This window comes from Rhincodon typus, chromosome 5 (genome assembly GCF_021869965.1).
Source record: "Rhincodon typus isolate 14 chromosome 5, sRhiTyp1.1, whole genome shotgun sequence".
Classification (NCBI taxonomy): domain Eukaryota; kingdom Metazoa; phylum Chordata; class Chondrichthyes; order Orectolobiformes; family Rhincodontidae; genus Rhincodon; species Rhincodon typus.
Window position 1 is genome coordinate 49,819,896 of NC_063336.1, and position 18,794 is coordinate 49,838,689.

At 41.0% G+C, this 18,794-nt stretch overlaps 1 protein-coding gene across 3 annotated transcripts in view; it reads left to right on the top strand.

The window, feature by feature from the left end:
• Positions 1-18,794, top strand: part of scara3 (scavenger receptor class A, member 3) — a 57,657-nt gene that overhangs the window by 25,694 nt on the left and 13,169 nt on the right. For all 3 annotated transcript variants that reach the window (XM_048596900.1, XM_048596902.1, XM_048596901.1), the window contains exons 4-6: positions 95-244; positions 2,328-2,426; positions 15,172-16,218. In XM_048596900.1, the coding sequence (XP_048452857.1) occupies positions 95-244; positions 2,328-2,426; positions 15,172-16,218 (1,296 nt within the window). The remainder of the gene's footprint in view (positions 1-94; positions 245-2,327; positions 2,427-15,171; positions 16,219-18,794) is intronic.

Sequence of the window (18,794 nt, forward strand, 5' to 3'; positions counted from 1 at the left end):
TCTTTTAAACAGCATTTTACAATAGATGCGTACAATAATTCTAAAGGTGTAGTTTTAATAATACATTTGTAATCTTTTTCACCTTAACTTACAGATGCAATTTTGTTTTCCAATGAAGCAGAGAGGACTTCAAGACCTGGATGTTGTAAATGTCAAACTGCATGGTCATTGAGTCTGGCCGTGAAAGTGCTGTACATATTCTTTAGTTGTCTCATCATAGCTATTGCTATTCTTGCATCTGTAGGTAAGGTAGTTCTGTTACGTCTTAGACACAACGTTAACAAAGTAATTAGCACAGAAACCGGCTATTCAGTTGAAGAGGTGTTCCCCACTATTTATGGAGTACACAGATTTCCTTTGTTTATCCCCATCAACATATATCTCCAAGAATGTGTCTATGCTACTCAGCCTGTTACTGTATTCAGTAGTGAATTCTACTGTCTTCCACTTCTGGATATAAAAACTTATTCTCTATTGAATTTGTAGGCCCTTGTTATTGTTTTATCAACAAGTGGCATTCTCTTTTCCATGACTACTTAGCCAAAATCTTTTATAATTTTGAGGATCTCCATCAGGTTACTTTTTGGTCTTCACCTCCTCAGATGCATGTCACTTTTCTGGTTGGTATGACCTCTTAGTTTTGGAATCATTCTAGTTAATTTTGCTTCCACCTTCTCCATCAGCTCTGTACTTTTTATAATGTTTTGGCAATAGTCAAATTGGTTGAAGAAAGATTCAGTAAAAGTTTAATATCACTCCTCTTGAATTCCATTTAGTTTTAGTTCCAATATGTCATTCATAAATAGTAGTCTGGATCACGCCCATGTTATCCTGAACCAAATCACTGCTTCCATTACTCTTACCTTTGTCCACTTCTCAGTTGATGTGAGAAAGCTCTGGGGAAAAACTCAAAGAGCGTTCCTACGTTTGCATTTATGGTGTTGAGATTCTAAAGAATGGAATTTGTAAAGTTACACCATTTACAGTGGCAGATGAAATCCAAGTACTCTAATCCATTTCCAAGAAATCCAAATATTTTAATTTACTTCCAATTGACGCATTATCCTAAATTGAACTATATTGCTGCTCCTTCACTGTTACTGGGTCAGAATTCTGGAACTCCCTAACAGCACTGTGGGTGTAGCTGCAACACATAGCTCATCATCACCTTCTCAAGGGTAATTAAAGATGAGAAATAAATCCTGGCAAAGCCAATGAAACTCATGCATATGAACGAATAAAAATAAATTTTTATTATTCGCTCATACGCTTGGAAGTGAATTAAAATATTTGGATTTCTTGGAAATGGATTAGAGTACTTGGATTTCATCTGCCACTGTAAATGGTGTAACTTTACAAATTCCATTCTTTAGAATCTCAACACCATAAATGCAAACGTAGGAATGCTCTTTGAGTTTTTCCCCAGAGCTTTCTCACATCAACTGAGAAGTGGACAAAGGTAAGAGTAATGGAAGCAGTGATTTGGTTCAGGATAACATGGGCGTGATCCAGACTACTATTTATGAATGACATATTGGAACTAAAACTAAATGGAATTAAGAGGAGTGATATTAAACTTTTACTGAATCTTTCTTCAACCAATTTGACTATTGCCAAAACATTATAAAAAGTACAGAGCTGATGGAGAAGGTGGAAGCAAAATTAACTAGAATGATTCCAAAACTAAGAGGTCATACCAACCAGAAAAGTGACATGCATCTGAGAAGGTGAAGACCAAGAAGTAATCTGATGGAGATCTTAAAAATTATAAAAGATTTTGGTTAAGTAGTCATGGAAAAGAATTTTGTAATTAACTAGATAAAGTAACCAGACAACATAACCCTTCCAATGTACTGTGAATCAATTGGAAACTTAATTTTCCACTGTCTAATCTTGGACCACAGTTACTCGTTGCCATTTTAAATGTCTTGACTATTCTGGAGATGCATGCCCATTTAAAAATTTATTGAGCTATATAATAAGCAAAGGAACTTAATTCTGTTCGTTATAATCTCCAGTTCACTATCATCTGTACCCAAATTGATTTTCCTTCTGGGGAAACTGAGACCACTATCCATGTGGCTGGGATAACTGAATGCCATTGGGCACTCTTAAATAGTATGCTTCAACACCACGCCTCACTGCTAGTCCACCTACTGAGAAGGGAAGCGGAATATCTTTTTATTTGACCTGTTATGATTCAGCTATCGACAAAATTGACCATGAAACCTTAATAACTATTGCGTTATTATTTTTTGTGATTGGATAGCCTACTTCTGTTTTTACGTCTTAAGGTGTTATAATAACTGAATCTTTCATTATTACAGTATTCAGAAAGGTTGACTCCGTAAGCGAAGATCTCAACATGGCCCAAACATTCTATGAGACGATGATTAGTTCCGTTCAGACAAACATTAAAGAACTGGGTGAGTACTGCTCTTTACATTCTGCAACAGGTTTGCTCCTAACTTACCGAATTTCACTATAGGGGTTGTTATTAATGTATCCTATAGCAAAATAAAGATGTAAACGATTCATCTAGTTGTTGATTAAGTAGTTCAGAGCATTACTTGCTGATTAGATGCCAGAATAACTATGGACTGAACATTACCAGAAACAGATTAAGTGTCACTTTTGTTCAGTTCCGTGGAAGGTTTCTCTCCACAAGGCCTGGTGAGTTTTCTCATGCTATTGTCCCAAATTCACCCAATTAACTGGGTTCTGTGCCCCTACGGTGCCCCATTTGTTAAACGCTGGTCCGATTCTCCAGCTCGCTGTAGGCACCTGCAGTAACGTTCACAGCTCTGTCAGCCGCTTTCATCTCACTCGATCCTCCCAATGCCTCACTGGGGGAGAAAACAATTCGCAGTGAGGGAGAATTAGCTGAGGCAGTTGGTGGTGTGTCCAACGTTCAGTTCCTCAGCCCTGACTTGGAGAGGATCCTGACGAGTAGCTAACTGACTGTGCCCAAGCCCCTTGACTGATATCGAATGAACCCCTTGGTGGTTAATACCAGGACTCCTGACTGATAGCTGCCCTCTTTGACTTGACCAGGACTATTCCCATTCAGGTTTGAGACATGGCCATTTGTTTGATGCAAATGCTGTGTATTTGCTGTGTAGGCTGCTGGCATATGCTGTAATAATGACATTGAGATAGACCAGAATTGTGCAGACTGTTGACTGTCCACACTGACCCTCCGAAGACCATCCCACCCAGGCCCACACCCCCTCCCCATCTGCATTAACCATGGCTCTAATCTACCTAGCCTACACATCCCTGGACACTGTGAGGCAATTTAGCATAGCCAGTCCACCTAACCTGTACATCTTCGGATTGAGAGAGGAATCTGGAGCACCCAGAGGAAACCCGTACAGACACTGGGAGAACATGCAACCCCTACACAGACAGTCGCCCAAGGCTGGAATTGGAGCTGGGCCCCTGGCACTGTGAGGCAGCAGTGCTAACCAATGAGCCACCGTCCTGCCAAGTGGGCATGCCTCTGTTATACTTTGAAACTATGCCTGTTCTCGCAACTGTCATCAATTCTCATATTGGATGGAATCTTTTTACTTCAGTAATGCAGTGCCAATATTGAGTCTGGAACCCAACTTGCTGAATGATACAATTGGCAGTAGTTCTCTTTCGCTCTTTCACTCCACTCCCCCCATCATTTCCTCCTCAATTCAAGCTAATTGACTCCCATTTTCAGACCCCACAGCCAAATGAGGAGGGAAAGTAGGAAGACAGACTGCAGGAATATAGAGGAGGCCTGATAAAGCTGCTGTCCAGGTCTTTCATTCTTAGCTTGAGGCTGTGCTATGGCATCTGAGAAGCTGCAGTGAACTGAGCTGGCCCAAGGCTGGGACAACCATTCTAAGCTTTCAGTTGTTTCAGCGGCGGGAGTCCGGGAGAAAGCGCGAGGGCAGCCTGGGAAGGTAAGCTTTTCAACTATAAAAGTCTTACCTCGCATTACTGCGGCCTTTCAGTTGTTTCAGCGGTCGGAGTCCGGGAGAAAGCGCGAGGGCAACCTGGGAAGGTAAGCTTCCCCGATAAATTTGGGAGTTAACTAATAGCCGAGACACTACATGCGTAGTGTCTCCCACCCTTCCACATCCTCTAACCTAATAATAACGACTAAGTATGGTGAGCAGGTAAGCTATTTGCATTTTTTTTTTCCTCATCTCCTTGTTATCTTTCGGGATGGTCAGCTAGACGCCAAATCCTCTGGGAGCGGGTCGGAAGGCAAAGCCGGAGTCTGTTTGAGTATATAATGGAGTAAAGTTACTGGTGCAGAGAACACTTAGAGAGAACACTGCAAAACTAAAAAAAAAACTAATTAGTTTTAAATAATTAACTAAGTAGAGATGGCAGGTCAGGTGATGTGTTGTAGCTGTATGATGTGGGAGCTAGCTGATCCCATTGAGAACGGCAGTGACCACATCTGCAGCAAGTGTTGGCTGCTTGAGGAGCTCCGGCTCAAAATTGATGAGCTGGAAACCGAACTCCAAACACTGCGGCACATCCGGGAGGGGGAGAGATACCTGGATACAGTGTTCCAGGAGGCAGTCACACCTAGTAGATTAACTAATGTTAATTCGATCGGCGGCCAGGGACAGCAGTGTGTGACTGCGAGTGAGGCAGGTAGAGGGACCCTGCAGACAGGAACACAGGAGCTGCGGCCCTTGACATTGTCCCAGAGGTGTGAGACACTTGCTCCCTGTGTGGATGAGGAACAGGGCTGCAGGAAGGATGAGTCAACTGACCATGGCACCATGGTTCAGGAAGCCATTCAAGAGGGGGGGAGCAAAAAGACAGATTGTACTTGTAGGGAATTCCATCATCAGAGGGATAGACCGTATCCTTTGCAAGCAGGATAGAGAATCCCGCATGTTGTGTTGCCTGCCTGGTGCCAGGGTGCGACATCTCTGACCGGCTTCAGAGGATACTTGAGAGGGAGGGGGAGGACCCAGTTGTTGTGGTCCATGTAGATACCAACAACATAGGCAGGACTAGGAAAAAAGACCTGTTTCGGGATTATGAAAAGCTAGGAACAAAATTAAAAAACAGGTCTTCAAGGGTCATAATCTCTGGATTGCTGCCCGAGCCACGTGCAAATTGGCATAGGGAGGCGAGGATCAGGGAAGTAAACGCGTGACTAAAAGAGTGGTGTGGGAAAGAGGGTTTCCTTTTCATGGGGCACTGGCATCAGTTCTGGGACAGGAGGGATCTATACCGCTGCGATGGACTCCACCTGAACAGGGCCGGGTCCAGTGTTCTGGCGAAAAGGGTAAATAGGGTGGTTAATAGGGCTTTAAACTAATAAGCATGGGGAAAGGGAGAAGCGAGCATAGAGGGAGAATAACAATTAATGTAAGGCAAAGCAGCAGGTTAGCAGGTGACGAGGAAGCTTCAACTCCATTGAAAATTAGGAAAAAAGTTAAAGGGAAGGAGAACTCAAGAGCTGTTAGTAATGGAGGTAATAGGACCAAAAAGAAGGTGCAAAAACTGGCATAAGGGCACTTTATCTGAATGCTCGGAGCATTTGAAACAAGGTGGATGATGTGACGGTGCAAATCATGGCAAATGGGTATGATTTAGTGACCATTACAGAGACATGGTTACAGGATGGTCATGACTGGGAGTTAAATATCCAGGGGTGTCAAACTATTCGGAAGGACAGACAGGAAGGTAAGGGAGGTGATTTAAGGATGATATCAGGGTGGTAATGAGAGATGATGTAGGTTCTACTGAACAAAACGTTGAATCCATTTGGGTGGAAATTAGGAATAGCAGGGAGAAGAAGTCACTGATAGGTGTGGTCTTTAGGCCACCAAATAATGACATTGTGGTGGGGTGGGCAATAAACATAGAAAAAGCTAATGCATGTAAAAATGGTACAGCAATTATCATGGGGGATTTTAATCTACATATCAATTGGTCAAACCAGGTCGGTCATGGCAGCCTTGAGGAGGGGTTCATAGAATGCATCCGCAATAATTTCCTTGAACGATATGTAATGGAACCTACGAGGGAGCAAGCTATCCTAGATCTAGTCCTGTGTAATGAGACAAGAATAATTAATGATCTCACAGTTAGGAATCCTCTCGGAAGGAGCGATCACAGTATGGTCGAATTTAAAATACAGATGGAGCGTGAGAAGGTTAAATCCAGTACCTATGTCCTGTGCTTAAACAAAGGAGACTATGAAGGAATGAGGGAGGAGTTAGCTAAGGTAGAATGGGAGCAAAAAGTTTACGGTGGGTCAATTGAGGAACAGTGGAGGACTTTCAAAACTATTTTTCACAGTGCTCAGCAGAAGTATATTCCAGTGATGAGGAAGAACTGTAGGAAAAGAGAGAGTCAGCCATGGATGTCTAAGGAAATAAAGGAAAGCATCAGATTGAAAAAAACACATACAAAAAGCAAAGAGTAGACTGGGAAATCTTTAAAGGCCAACAGAAAGCCACAAAAAAAGTTATAAAGAAAAGTAAGATAGATTATGAGTGTAAACGAGCTCAGAATATAAAAACAGGCAGCAAAAGTTTCTATAAATATGTAAATCGTAAAAGAGTGGCGAAGGTAAACATTGGTCCTTTAGAGGATGAGAAGGCCAGTTTAATAACTGGGAATGAGGAAATAGCCGAGACATTAAACAGTTATTTCGTGTCGGTCTTCACAGTGGAAGACACAAATAACATGCCGAAAACTAATGGCAAGAAGGTTATAGCAGGTGAGGACTTAGAAACTATCATTATCACTAAAGAGGTAGTGCTGGGCAAGCTATTGGGGCTAAAGGTAGACAAGTCTCCTGGCCCTGATGAAATGCATCCCAGGGTACTAAAAGAGGTGATGGGAGAAATAGCAAATGCACTAGTAATTATTTACCAAAATTCACTGGACTCTGGGGTTGTTCCCGCAGATTGGAAAACAGCCAATGTGACGCCACTTTTAAAAAAGGAGGTAGACAAAAAGCAGGTAACTATAGGCCAGTTAGCTTAACTTCGGTAGTGGGGAAAATGCTTGAATCTATCATTAAGGAAGAAATAGCAAGACGTGTGGATATAAATTGTCTCATTGGGAACACCCAGCATGGGTTCATGAAGGGTAGGTCATGTTTAACTAATTTGGTGGAATTCTTTGAGGACATTACTTGCATGGTAGACAATGGGGAACCTGTAGATGTGGTGTATCTGGATTTCCAGAAGGCATTTGACAAGGTGCCACACCAAAAGCTGCTACATAAGATAAAGTTGCACAGTATTACAGGTAATGTATTGGCAAGGATAGAGGATTGGTTGACCAGTAGAAAGCAAAGAGTAGGGGTAAATGGGTGTTTTTCTGGTTGGCGGTCAGTGGCTAGTGCTGTGCCTCAGGGATCAGGGTTGGGACCGTAATTGTTTACAATTTACATAGATGATTTGGAGTTGGGGACTAAGCATGATGTGTCAAAATTTGCAGATGACACTAAGGTGAGTGGTGGAGCAAAGTGTGCAGAAGATACTGAAAGTCTGCAGAGGGATATAGATAGTGTAAGTGAGTGGGCAAAGGTCTGGCAGATGGAGTACAATGTTGATAAGTGTGAGGTCATCCATTTTGGTCGGAATAACAGCAAAATGGACTATGTTTTAAATGGTAAAAAATTGCAGCATGCTGCTGTGCAGAGGGACTTGGGTGTCCTTGTGCATGAATCGCTAAAAGTAGGATTGCAGGTGCAGCAGGTAATTAAAAAGGCAAATGGAATTTTGTCTGTCATTGCGAGAGGGATGGAGTTTAAAAACAGGGAGGCTATGCTGCAGCTCTATAGGGTCCTGGTGAGGCCACACCTGGAGTACTGTGTGCAGTTTCGGTCTCCTTACTTGAGAAGAGATATACTAGCACTGGAGGGGGTGCAGAGGAGATTCACTCGGTTGATTCCAGAGTTGAGAGGGTTGGATTATGAGGAGAGACTGAGTAGACTGGGATTATACTCATTGGAAATCAAAAGAATGAGGGGAGATCTTATAGAAACATATAAGATTATGAAGGGAATAGATAAGGTGGAGGCAGGGAGGTTGTTTCTGCTAGCAGGTGAAACTAGGACTAGAGGGCATCGCCTCAAAATAAAGGGAAGCAGATGTAGGACTGAGGTCAGGAGGAACTTATTCACCCAAAGGGTTGTGAATCTGTGGAATTCCCTGCCCAGTGAAGTGGTTGAAGCTACCTCGCTGAATGTTTTTAAGGCAAGGCTAGATAAATTTTTGAACAGTAAAGGAATTAAGGGTTATGGTGAGCGGGCGGGTAAGTGGAGCTGAGTCTCAAAAAGATCAGCCATGATCTTATTAAATGGCGGGGCAGGCTCGAGGGGCCAGATGGCCTACTCCTGCTCCTAGTTCTTATGTTCTTATGTAAGCAAGCAGGCTTGGAAGGATGTGGCTGAGGTAATCTGCAGCAGGAGTGTGCTTCCTCCAAAAAGACAGTGCACCAAGTGAATCCAGGGCCTCTTGAGTTCCCAGCCATCTCCTGCACAGCACTCTTCAGGTCAACACATGTTGCAGCAGCACAAATCCTTCCCTCTCTGGTTATATCACGTCTCCATCTGAGCAGCCAGTACTCTCTCTCACTCTCATTGCATTGTCCTCTTACGACCATACTTTACGGTCACTGTCCACGGATGCTGTCTGTACCTCCTCCCCACGTGAGCGGTTATAATCATTTTGAACTTCCTGACTTTTCATCTTGCTCGGGAAAAGAAGAGACAACTTGTTGAGAAGCAGAGACTGGGGAGATGGGGGATGATGGGATTGCCTTCCTGTCATTCACTAACAGTGAGTTTCCCCTACTCATTTGGGAAGGAGGTCTTGTTTGCAGAGGCTGCAAATGTCAATAGTGGGATAGCATTGTTAATCAGTAATGACCTTGATGTAATAGTTACAATCATCTTGGTTCAGGAGGTCAGAACTGAGAATCAGTTGGGGAGGAGTTTGAAGAAATTCGGGGAAACCAATCACAAGTAGGGCTGGTCTACAAGCCCCCTAATATTAACCATGATTGAGGATGAGGTATACAAATATAAATACTGATTAATAGTTGGCAAGCATCCTGGGTGATTTTAATGTACACGCAATCTAGAAAAATCAGATTTTCAATGGTAGCCTGGACGAGGAGTTCATAGACTGTTTTTGAGACTATTTCCAGATGTGCTATTGTAAGAAACTGAGAGAGCAAGTTAAACAAAACTTGGCGTAATGTAATTCAGTTATGCAAGGCTTTGTAAGACCACAGCTTGAATGCTGTGTACAGTCTTGTTCTCCTCATTTAAGGAAAGATATAAATACATTGGAGATGGTTGAGAGGAGGTTTACTCAGTTGGTACCTAGAATGAGCAGATTGTCTCCTGAGGAAAGATTGGACAAACTGAGCTGTTTCCATCGGAGATTAGCAGAATGAGGGTTGATACATTTGAGGCATGTAAGATCCTGAGCAATCCTGACAAAGTAGGAATGGAAAGGATGTTTCCTGATGTGGGTGAGTCCAATACTACAGGCCACTGTTTAAAAATTGGGAGTCACTCTTTTAGGGCTGGGATGAAGAGATTTTTTTTTGTCTCAGAGCATTGTATGACTTTGGAAATCACTGCCTCAGAAGGAGGTGAAGGCAGGGACACTGAATATTTTTAAGGCGGCCATAGATAACTGTTTATTAGGCAGGAAGCATCAAAATTTATCATGGATGGATGGGAATGTGGAATTCACAACACAAACAGATCAGCCATGTTCTTATTGAATGGTGGAGCAGGCTCAAAGGGGCTGAATAGCCTACTGCTGCTTCTAATTCATATGTTTATACATTTGTGTGACCCGCCATGCAAGCTGAACTCTCCAGAAGCTCTCGTGGTAAAGCAGATACTCTGCCTTCCAATGGCAGGGGGGGATGTCGCCTAATTCCAACTGACTTTTGCTGATTACCTCTACAGCCCTCATGTACTGAGGGCAAGGAAACTGTTGCTGCTTTTGTTGCTGTGAAGCTGTTGTTGGTAGTGTGTCCTATACTCTTGGCCTTCAGTAAAGGTAGACCTGCATAAGTTGCTTCCTTGCCTTGGTGAAAGTTAGCAGCAGGAAAGTGCAGCAGACTCTGAGCAAAATGCTAGAAAGGTGAAGTGATTTTCAGGAAGTTGACAATTGCTTGGTATGCAACAAAAACATTTGGGAAGAAGTATATTAAAGAGCTGCCTCTTACTTGGCCACGGCTGAACTCTTCACTGTCACTGAACCAAGACTTTCCCAGCTTAGCAGATTCACTGAAGAAAATCTTCCCACTCTGCACCCAACCGGGTGACCCTGACTGACATGGTGGGAAGCAGATTCTGTGACTGGAAAATTCAAATCTAAAGGAGTTTAATTCTTTAAGAAGTATAATTGGTTTCTTAACAATCTCAACCTTTACATGTCTTAATTACTTAGTTGACAGACTCAGGAGGGTATCCTGCTCACCTTCCAAGCTATCCTGGGGAAAACCAGAAAGGACAAGATTGCATGAAGATCCCCATCCAATGGGAATGCCCTGATCTTTCTACCCTGCTTGGTCTGTGGATCTGCCTTCAATAGTGTGAGAACATTTGGCCCATTAACTCAGTTTTTCTTTCTCTATAGGAGTTTACTTACCTGCTAAGAATTTATAATATTTTCTGTTCTTATTTCAGATTTTCACCATCTGCAGTGTTTTGATTTGTTTCATAATTGACTGATTTTAACTGAGGTCAGATTAGAGACCAAAGTGCGGAAGTATTTCTTTATCACATGTTAGAAATTTCCAAGGATTTTTCTCAGGATTGTAACTTTGTAAAAACTACAGAAAAAGGAAGCTGCATACCAATTCCATTCACAATGATATGGACCACATGAATGACATAATATTTGCTTTAAAAATTTTTGCAGCCATAGAACACACTCCAGCAACACGTACAAACTGACCTGAGGACTGGTGCCAGGCTATACAACCATTGCTACCTACTGATAGTGAAATGAAACTGCCCTACAGCTCATTGTTAGGAAGATGAATGATGTTTGCCTGACATCAGCGTGTTACATGCCTGCAGTTCTAACTCCCATTAATCTTCCTGAGCACACATTTATACTGAACCACAAGGACCAGCTGAGCTTTAAAACATTAACTCAGTCTCCGACTAGGGCTGCTTCTCTGCACTTCCACATCATTGTCACTGTGATTTAATATCAACAGGCAGAAAATTTAGAGGTCCCCTGTTAATGCAGTGATCTGTGTTTTTAAGATGGTGATTATCGGATGCCAAAGGGAGAAAAAGGGAAAACCTCTCCCTTATATATTGGCACGATCAAGTTGAAAGTGAGGGCAGAATTTTCCAGTTTTTGGTAGGGAAGTTTAGTGGAGGGAAGCCTGCGGCCTACCTTGTTTACAAATCCCACTGGATCACATGTCAGCAAGACAGCTGATTGGCCAGAGATCTGATCTGAGGTGGTGGGAGATCACAGAGAAAGGGAGCACAGGGAGGTTGGAAGTGAGGACAGGTGAGTGACTCTCAAAAGCTACTCCCTGTCCTAAATTAGAGCAGATTGAGAGAGACCCTTCCCCAAACTGACAGCCTGCCTGCATTGCCCAACCACCAGGCAAGTAGGCTGGTTCATTCCCATCTAGCCAGGAGCTGAAGTAATTGAAGCGAAGGAGGGATGAAGCACTAAAGTGGGCCTCCCTGCACTTAAGAGGCAGTTGTCAACCCATCTGATAATTTGCCCCCTTCCTCCAACCTTCCCCAATGTTTCTTGTGAGAAGAAAATTCCACCCTATCTCGCATTTTCTGGAAGGAAAACCGATTGGGATTTCATACAAATCTGACAAATGCTAGATGCATATCCTCAAACTATGAAGCAGGATTTGAATTAACGTTTGGTTCATCATCCATTCAGTGTTTGGGTACAATTCGTAGTGATGTGTATTATTTGTGGCTCAGTTGCCAGCCTTCTTGTCTCTAAGACCAGAAAGATGTGGATTAAGTTCAGTCCCAGGATTTCTGTATAACAATATACGCTGACACTTTAGTTCTGTCTTGAATGAGGTACCAAATCAAGCTTCCGGTCATAAGCCAAAAGACCCTATAGAACTACAGCAAACCTTTTTTCAACTGGCAACTATGGGACCAGGATTGTGCTTGTTGATCGAATATTCCAGATAATCAAGAGATACACATAACTGCAGTAAACCCTGAAAAAGCGAAGCTTCAATACATCAATGTCCCTCAAAAAATCAATGTAAAAATATCAACACACCTCCTAAAATCAATGTAAAAACACACAGTAAGTAATAGAAACATAATGTAGCGGCTATGAACATCACTGTTGCATTTTATTTACAACATAAATGCTCAGACATCTCGGTAGATTGTGGTTTTGAGGTATGTCATTTTTTTGCCTTTATCAAGACTGCCTGTTGATAAGTCCAGTTAAAGCAAAGTTTGCTGTACTTTGAAGCTGAGTGGTAGTTGTAATCTATGCCAGTTTTTTAGTTTTTATCCCACAGTCAACATCGCAACAACAGATTATCTGGTCATTATCACATTGCGGTTTATTGCTGAAAAGATGCCAACATTTCTTGTCTTGCACACATCAGGACAAATGCAAGAATGCCAGATTTCAAATGCTCACAATTTATGTCACAGGAGAAAAGGGTTCTGATTGGTCAGCTAGTGAATTCTGTTTGGCTGAGGCACTATCATGCAAAAACCAACAGGGAACAATATTGCTTAATATTACTGTTTGAGAGTTTGCTGTGTACAAATTAGCCACTGTATTGTCTACTTTACTAAAGTGACAACACTTTTAAAAGTATTTAATTGGCTGTAAAGCACTTTGGGATGTCTAGGGCTTTTGAAAGATTCACCTCTTTCTTAACTACAGCTGATCATAACTGTACCTATGGCAACTTGTTAAAAAAAAACTACTAATTGCATCAAGACAGCTGAAACAAGTAAATCGCTTTGTAGACAAAAATGTCATCCCCAAATATAATAGTTTAGAGAATCCACTCAAACTGACAAGGATCTAAAGATACTCCCACTCCCTCTTACCTCCGGTAGAAGAGACCAGCAGATTTATTTTTGCATGGAATAAGCAACTTCTGAACACATCAGAAATTAAATGATCATGATATTATGGCTTGGAACTGGATGCTTTCAAGTGATCAGTGATCCATAGGGCTGTTGGTAATATGAGCGCTGGCTTCTGATATTAAATTGCCATCCATATTGGCAAACCTTTGACAGCAACTTAAATATTGAGCAAAGGAATCGAATACTTAACAAAATAGTTGAGTTGACCGAAGTTGTGGCCTCTTACAGCCAATCTGTGCTCACAATTATGAGACAGTTTTCCCGAAGGTTTGTATACATCTTGTGTTTATGTGAGTCAGCTGAAGTGTGCACTGGTGCCTTGATTACAAGTGGCTTTTACCTCTGAAACAGAAGATTGTGGGTTCAAATCATGCTTCAGAACTTGTACACAAAAATCTAGGCTGATACTAAAATGTAGACTGTTTGTGAGGTTACCTCTAGATTAAACCAAGACTCAGTTTGCCCTCCCAGGTGGCAGTAATGTATCCTGTGGAAATATTTTGAAGAAAAGTGCGGAAGTTATTCCTGGTAAATACTACATCACTAAAACTGATGGTCTAGTTATTATCACATAATTGTTCTTGGGAACTTGCTGTGCACAAATTGGCTGCCATGTTTCAGATAATATAACAGTGTCTACAATTTAGAAGGACTTCATTGGCTGAAAAATGTGAGGATTTATCTTGACGGGCACTATGTAAATGAAAGTTATTTTTCTTTTGTTTGGTTATTATTAGCACAAGGACTGATGCCGTGAGCAATAATGTGATACTTTCATCATGAAAACAATCCTGTTCAATGTGAGAATTAATTCAAGCTATGGTGACTGTGCGCAGTGTAGTTTTCATGGGATCTCAATGCTTTCTGGAATGGAATGTCATTTTCTCCAAATTACTGCAGTTGGGGATGAAATTAACTGTCAAGTGAAACAATGGATTGCTTTTGGTAGGGGAACAAATGCTTTCTGTTATGAGCATTTGTTTTACAAGTAATCAGCTAAATTAATTGACACTAATGCTCATTAGATGTATATTTTTAACATATTTGTTTCTGTGCTAAGTCAGTTGACCTAAGTTAAAAGAAAGTTGGACTGTTAGACCAGTGAGGAAAACTACCAAGCAGGTTTCCTATGTTCTACTGAAATTCGTTGACATATGTTGCACTTGTATGGATGTTGCTTTGTACAGGAACTGGTTGAAGTGTGTCTCTCCACTTTCAGATATATCGTCAAACCTGTAAGCAATTATATAAGGAAAAATAATTATGAAGAATGGCTAAGTATCAGAGGAGTGCTCATGCATTTAGAGACATGTCTTGTTGCAAGTTTCTACCTGAGAAAAGCAGGGATTTATTTTTCAAGTTTCACTTCACAATTACTTAAATACGCTGAATCAAAACTAAACAGATCAGCATCTTTATTTTTTTTTCGAACATTTGAGGGAGACCCATGAGCAAAAAGGAAAATTGAATTGTGGTTAACCATTTTTAAAAAAAAGCCGCATCAGGAATATTCCTCACAGTTACTCCCGCTTCATTACCAGAAATTGCTTATGTGCATAAGTGAAGCTACATTCATATCTACAAATGTTTGGTAGCAGAGCAGCTCCAAGGATGTTCCTGACTTGTATTAATGTGGCCCTTATACACCAATTGTATCAACCTCTTCAAATATAGATGCAATGGACATTACTTGGAAAAGAAGCTTTTATTCTGTCGATGGACATGTTGCTATTTTCTTTGTGATTATTGGCTATTTCTTGTTCATCTTTATTTATGCGCACCGCCCATTCTTTTAGGTCACCGTAAGCGCAGGCACTTACAGTTTTTCACCATAATGTGACTTTATCATACGAATCTATTACACATTTGTAAGATCTCTGTTTCACCTTTACTTCTTTGTGACGACATATATAATCATATGAATTTCAAGCATTATGAGAGGCAGGCAAGCAGAGGGACAAATCCAATAAGGGAAACAACAGGGCAAAGAGTAAAGCGACATAACAACATAACATCTTTTCTCATTATCCCCCCACCCCACCTTACCCCAGATCAAAAATCCACAAGCAAAAACTGCTCTTCGTGTCATGAAGTCTCCCAGTTTGCACAAGAAATCATTGACTTGCAGAAAGAGTTTGAAGAAATGCAGCAGCTACTTTTGACTCAAGAGCCTGCTCTGGATGAGACTGTCCAAAACCACTTGACCCTTTTGACTGACAACAGACGACTAAATAAGGAGGTTATCCATTATACAACGTCGATTGAACAGATCAACCAAACAGTACAAAGTGTTTCAGTCCAAGTAAATGGATTGCAAGTCCTTATTAAGGAACTTGATGAGTTTATGAGGAAACTGACCCAGGACCAGTACAAAATAAGGATTAGTGTGCAACACATTAACTTCACCACCAACCAGAATACATTATGGCTCGAAGAAATTCAAAGGAAAGCCGATGAGGAAACTTTAATATTACAGAAGATAGTGGCAGACTGGCAGAACTCCTCAAAATTGTTTGGAGGTCTAAAGACTTCTGTGAGCAAGATGAATGATGTGGTGAAAGGTATTCAGAGCACTCTGGCCACCACACTGCAAAGAGTCTCCCAAAATGCTGAGGTCATGCATGACTTAAGCTTGCAACTGCTGGTGGTGCATGAGCAGTTTGAAAATATATCCACCTTCCTTGATGACCATGAAGAACATATTCAGGACATTCTTTATCATGCAAGGTATTATGAAAATAGGACAGCTGAAAGGTTTGAAACCATTATGGGGCGAATGATTTCCCATGAAACTGAAATTAACACCATACTGGCCAACATCAATGCTACAAACAATCATGTACACAGTATGATAAAGTATATCAGCGATGTGAGGACATCTTGTTCAAGTGGGCTTGGAGCACATTCAGACGAACTTTACCATCTCAACAATTCCCTGACCATTATTCAGAGCAGGACTGATATATTAAGGCAGCAGTATAATCTCCTAACAGCAACAGTGAATGGGGAAATAAGCAAGCTTGCTGTTGTAATGGAAGAAATGAAAATTGTTGATGCACAACATGGAGAGGCGATCAAAAACGTCACCATTTTAAGAGGTGAGCAGCGTTTACTCGTTTTGAAACATTATATGACATATTGTAACTGCTGTGTTAAATTTTGTAGTCACTTTGGCTGAAGGTGCTTGTGTAGAATACAAAATACCAAACCTCCAGGATTGCTTGGAGTCTCCAGGAAATTGAGATGAATCTGCTGTACAATAACCCATGGAAAAGAAATCACAGGGACACTTTATTAAAAACCATGCACTTTTGTTTACCAGTATAAAAATATTAGGTGTAAGTAAAGCCTGATTGATAGTCCATATTCTGCCATTTGAGTCATATAGCTGTTACAGCCAGGTGAGGAGGAATGGATTGTTTGTCCTATTTTAACTCCCCCACCCCCTGAGTTAGCCACAACAATCATTTTGAATTCATTTTAACACATGCCTGTATGTTAGATCACCAGTCCAAAATTAAATAAACTAATAATATGGGTTTCTTTTATTACTTGCCAATTCAAAGAAAATAATACCACACCAGGTTATAGACCAACATGTATTTTCAAATAAACCCGTTGGTGGTAACCTGGTGTCACGATTTCTGACTTTGTCCACCCCAGTCCAACACCGGCACTTTGACATCAAGAAAATAATAAACTATGACATCAAAGACACCCACAAACACAGAAAGAAAACATACAATGGAGAGAGTGTCTACTACAAGAAGGAAGATTTTAAACAAAAACAGAATTTTAAGGTCCTTAGAATTTTTGAGGTGTTAGGTTTTAGTATGAGTCTAGAGCTAGTTAATTGATCTTGTATTCACAACAGTAGTGAAATTCGCCTTTTAAGTTCTCAGTGAATGGATGGTTCTACAATTTGCTTGGTCATCATGAATTGCCTTGTGAGAGGTTAAGGGAAAACAAGGAGAGAGTGAGTCTTCCAGTTCTGCTTTTAGAAACCGATTTTCTCCTTTCTCTCTGCCCAAAAGCAATTAATTTAAGTACAGATAATTTGTGTATTCCCATGTCTGGTTTCATTGTTTTACCAAGCTGGATCATTTGCAAAAGATTTCTATCTCCAGTATGTGAAACCTATTATGAAAGGTGCAACTCAAACAAGATATGCAAATATGAATGATTGGTTTCAATAATTTTAAATTCACATAATTTTCAGTTCAGTCAGGTTCTTATGTTTATTGATGATTTCGTGAGCTTGGCTTAACCTGGTCAGGTGTTCACTGCGGCCATCTTAAGTCAGTGTTTTTCCTTTTTAAAAATATTTTTAATTCTTGAGAGGTTTCAGATCAGATCAGATGATGAAAGTTGAAAACTGGAAGTCTAGTTTTACCACTTCCAAAAGAAAGTACTTTCCAATTGACTAAGCACCAGGAGAATTGATGTACCAGGTGACTAATGACAGGAATGGTTGGGTGGGGCATATGGCAGCAGGAAGTCAAGTGATGACATCTCCATAAATATGTGCAACCAGCGTCGTCAACCGGAGTGTAGAATGGGTAATTGGGGCCAGGAAATAGAACAGTCATTGCACTCATTAGATGGCTGCCTACTTAGACGTAGACATGGAAAGGATGTTTCCTTTTGTAAGTCAGTCCAGAACCAGGGAGCCCTTCAACCTTTTAGGAATTTTTTAGAATTTCTTTTTTCACTCAGAGGTTTTGTGATTTTGAAACACTGCCTAAGATGCTGATGAAAGTGGGGTCATTGAATATGATTAAGACAGAGGTGGATCAATTCTTGTTAGGTGGGGAATCGATGTTAGTCGGGGATAATGAAGACCTTGAAACAGAAACAGATTAGCTATGATCTTACTGAATAGTGGAGCAGGCTTGAGGGGCCAAATGGTCTACTTCAGCTCTTATTTCACATACTTGTATACGTGTTTCTCCAACTAATGCCACATATCTACTACACATCCGTTTTTGTTTTCTACTCTGTGTATTTCTTTAACATTTTCCACTACCATAAAGTGCTAATTTGTTCCACAGTTATTAATGGGTTATCATTTCTGTCACAACCAAAGATATTTGCAATTAGCTTGTTTATCTCCATCCCTACATAGTAGATATTACAACGTTGCAACGTCATTCAGTCTTGTAATTTTATAAGTATGAAAATCATAGTCCATATAAACAAATAGTATCTTTGAATATTAGTTTTCTATTTTGGGCCAAATCTTCTGACTAGTCAGTAGGGATGAGATAAGAAGCAGGAATGCTGTTTTGTTAAGCAACATGGTGCATTTGCAGCTCCATGAGAAATAAGTGCAAGGTCAACTTTCCTACCCTATTGTTAATTGAGTCCTGAAATAGTAACTAAGGATCACTTAAAGTCCTCATCCTGCTAAAATAACTCTACAGAGGCCAGTACCCCGTCACCAAATCATCCTTTATTTACACGTGCATAGACCTTGTCAGTGGTCCGGCTTCCTCCGAGCCAACTCTCAGTGAACAGAACCTCTGACACCTGTTTATTTCTGTCAGTCAGGGCTCCCTGACTGGGGCTGTAAATCTGGTCCAATCAGGGAACTCCTATTCTATCAGATCCACCTGGCTGACCTTATTGCAGTCACTATGCCTGCCACTACTGGGGAGGCAATGACCGGATGGTA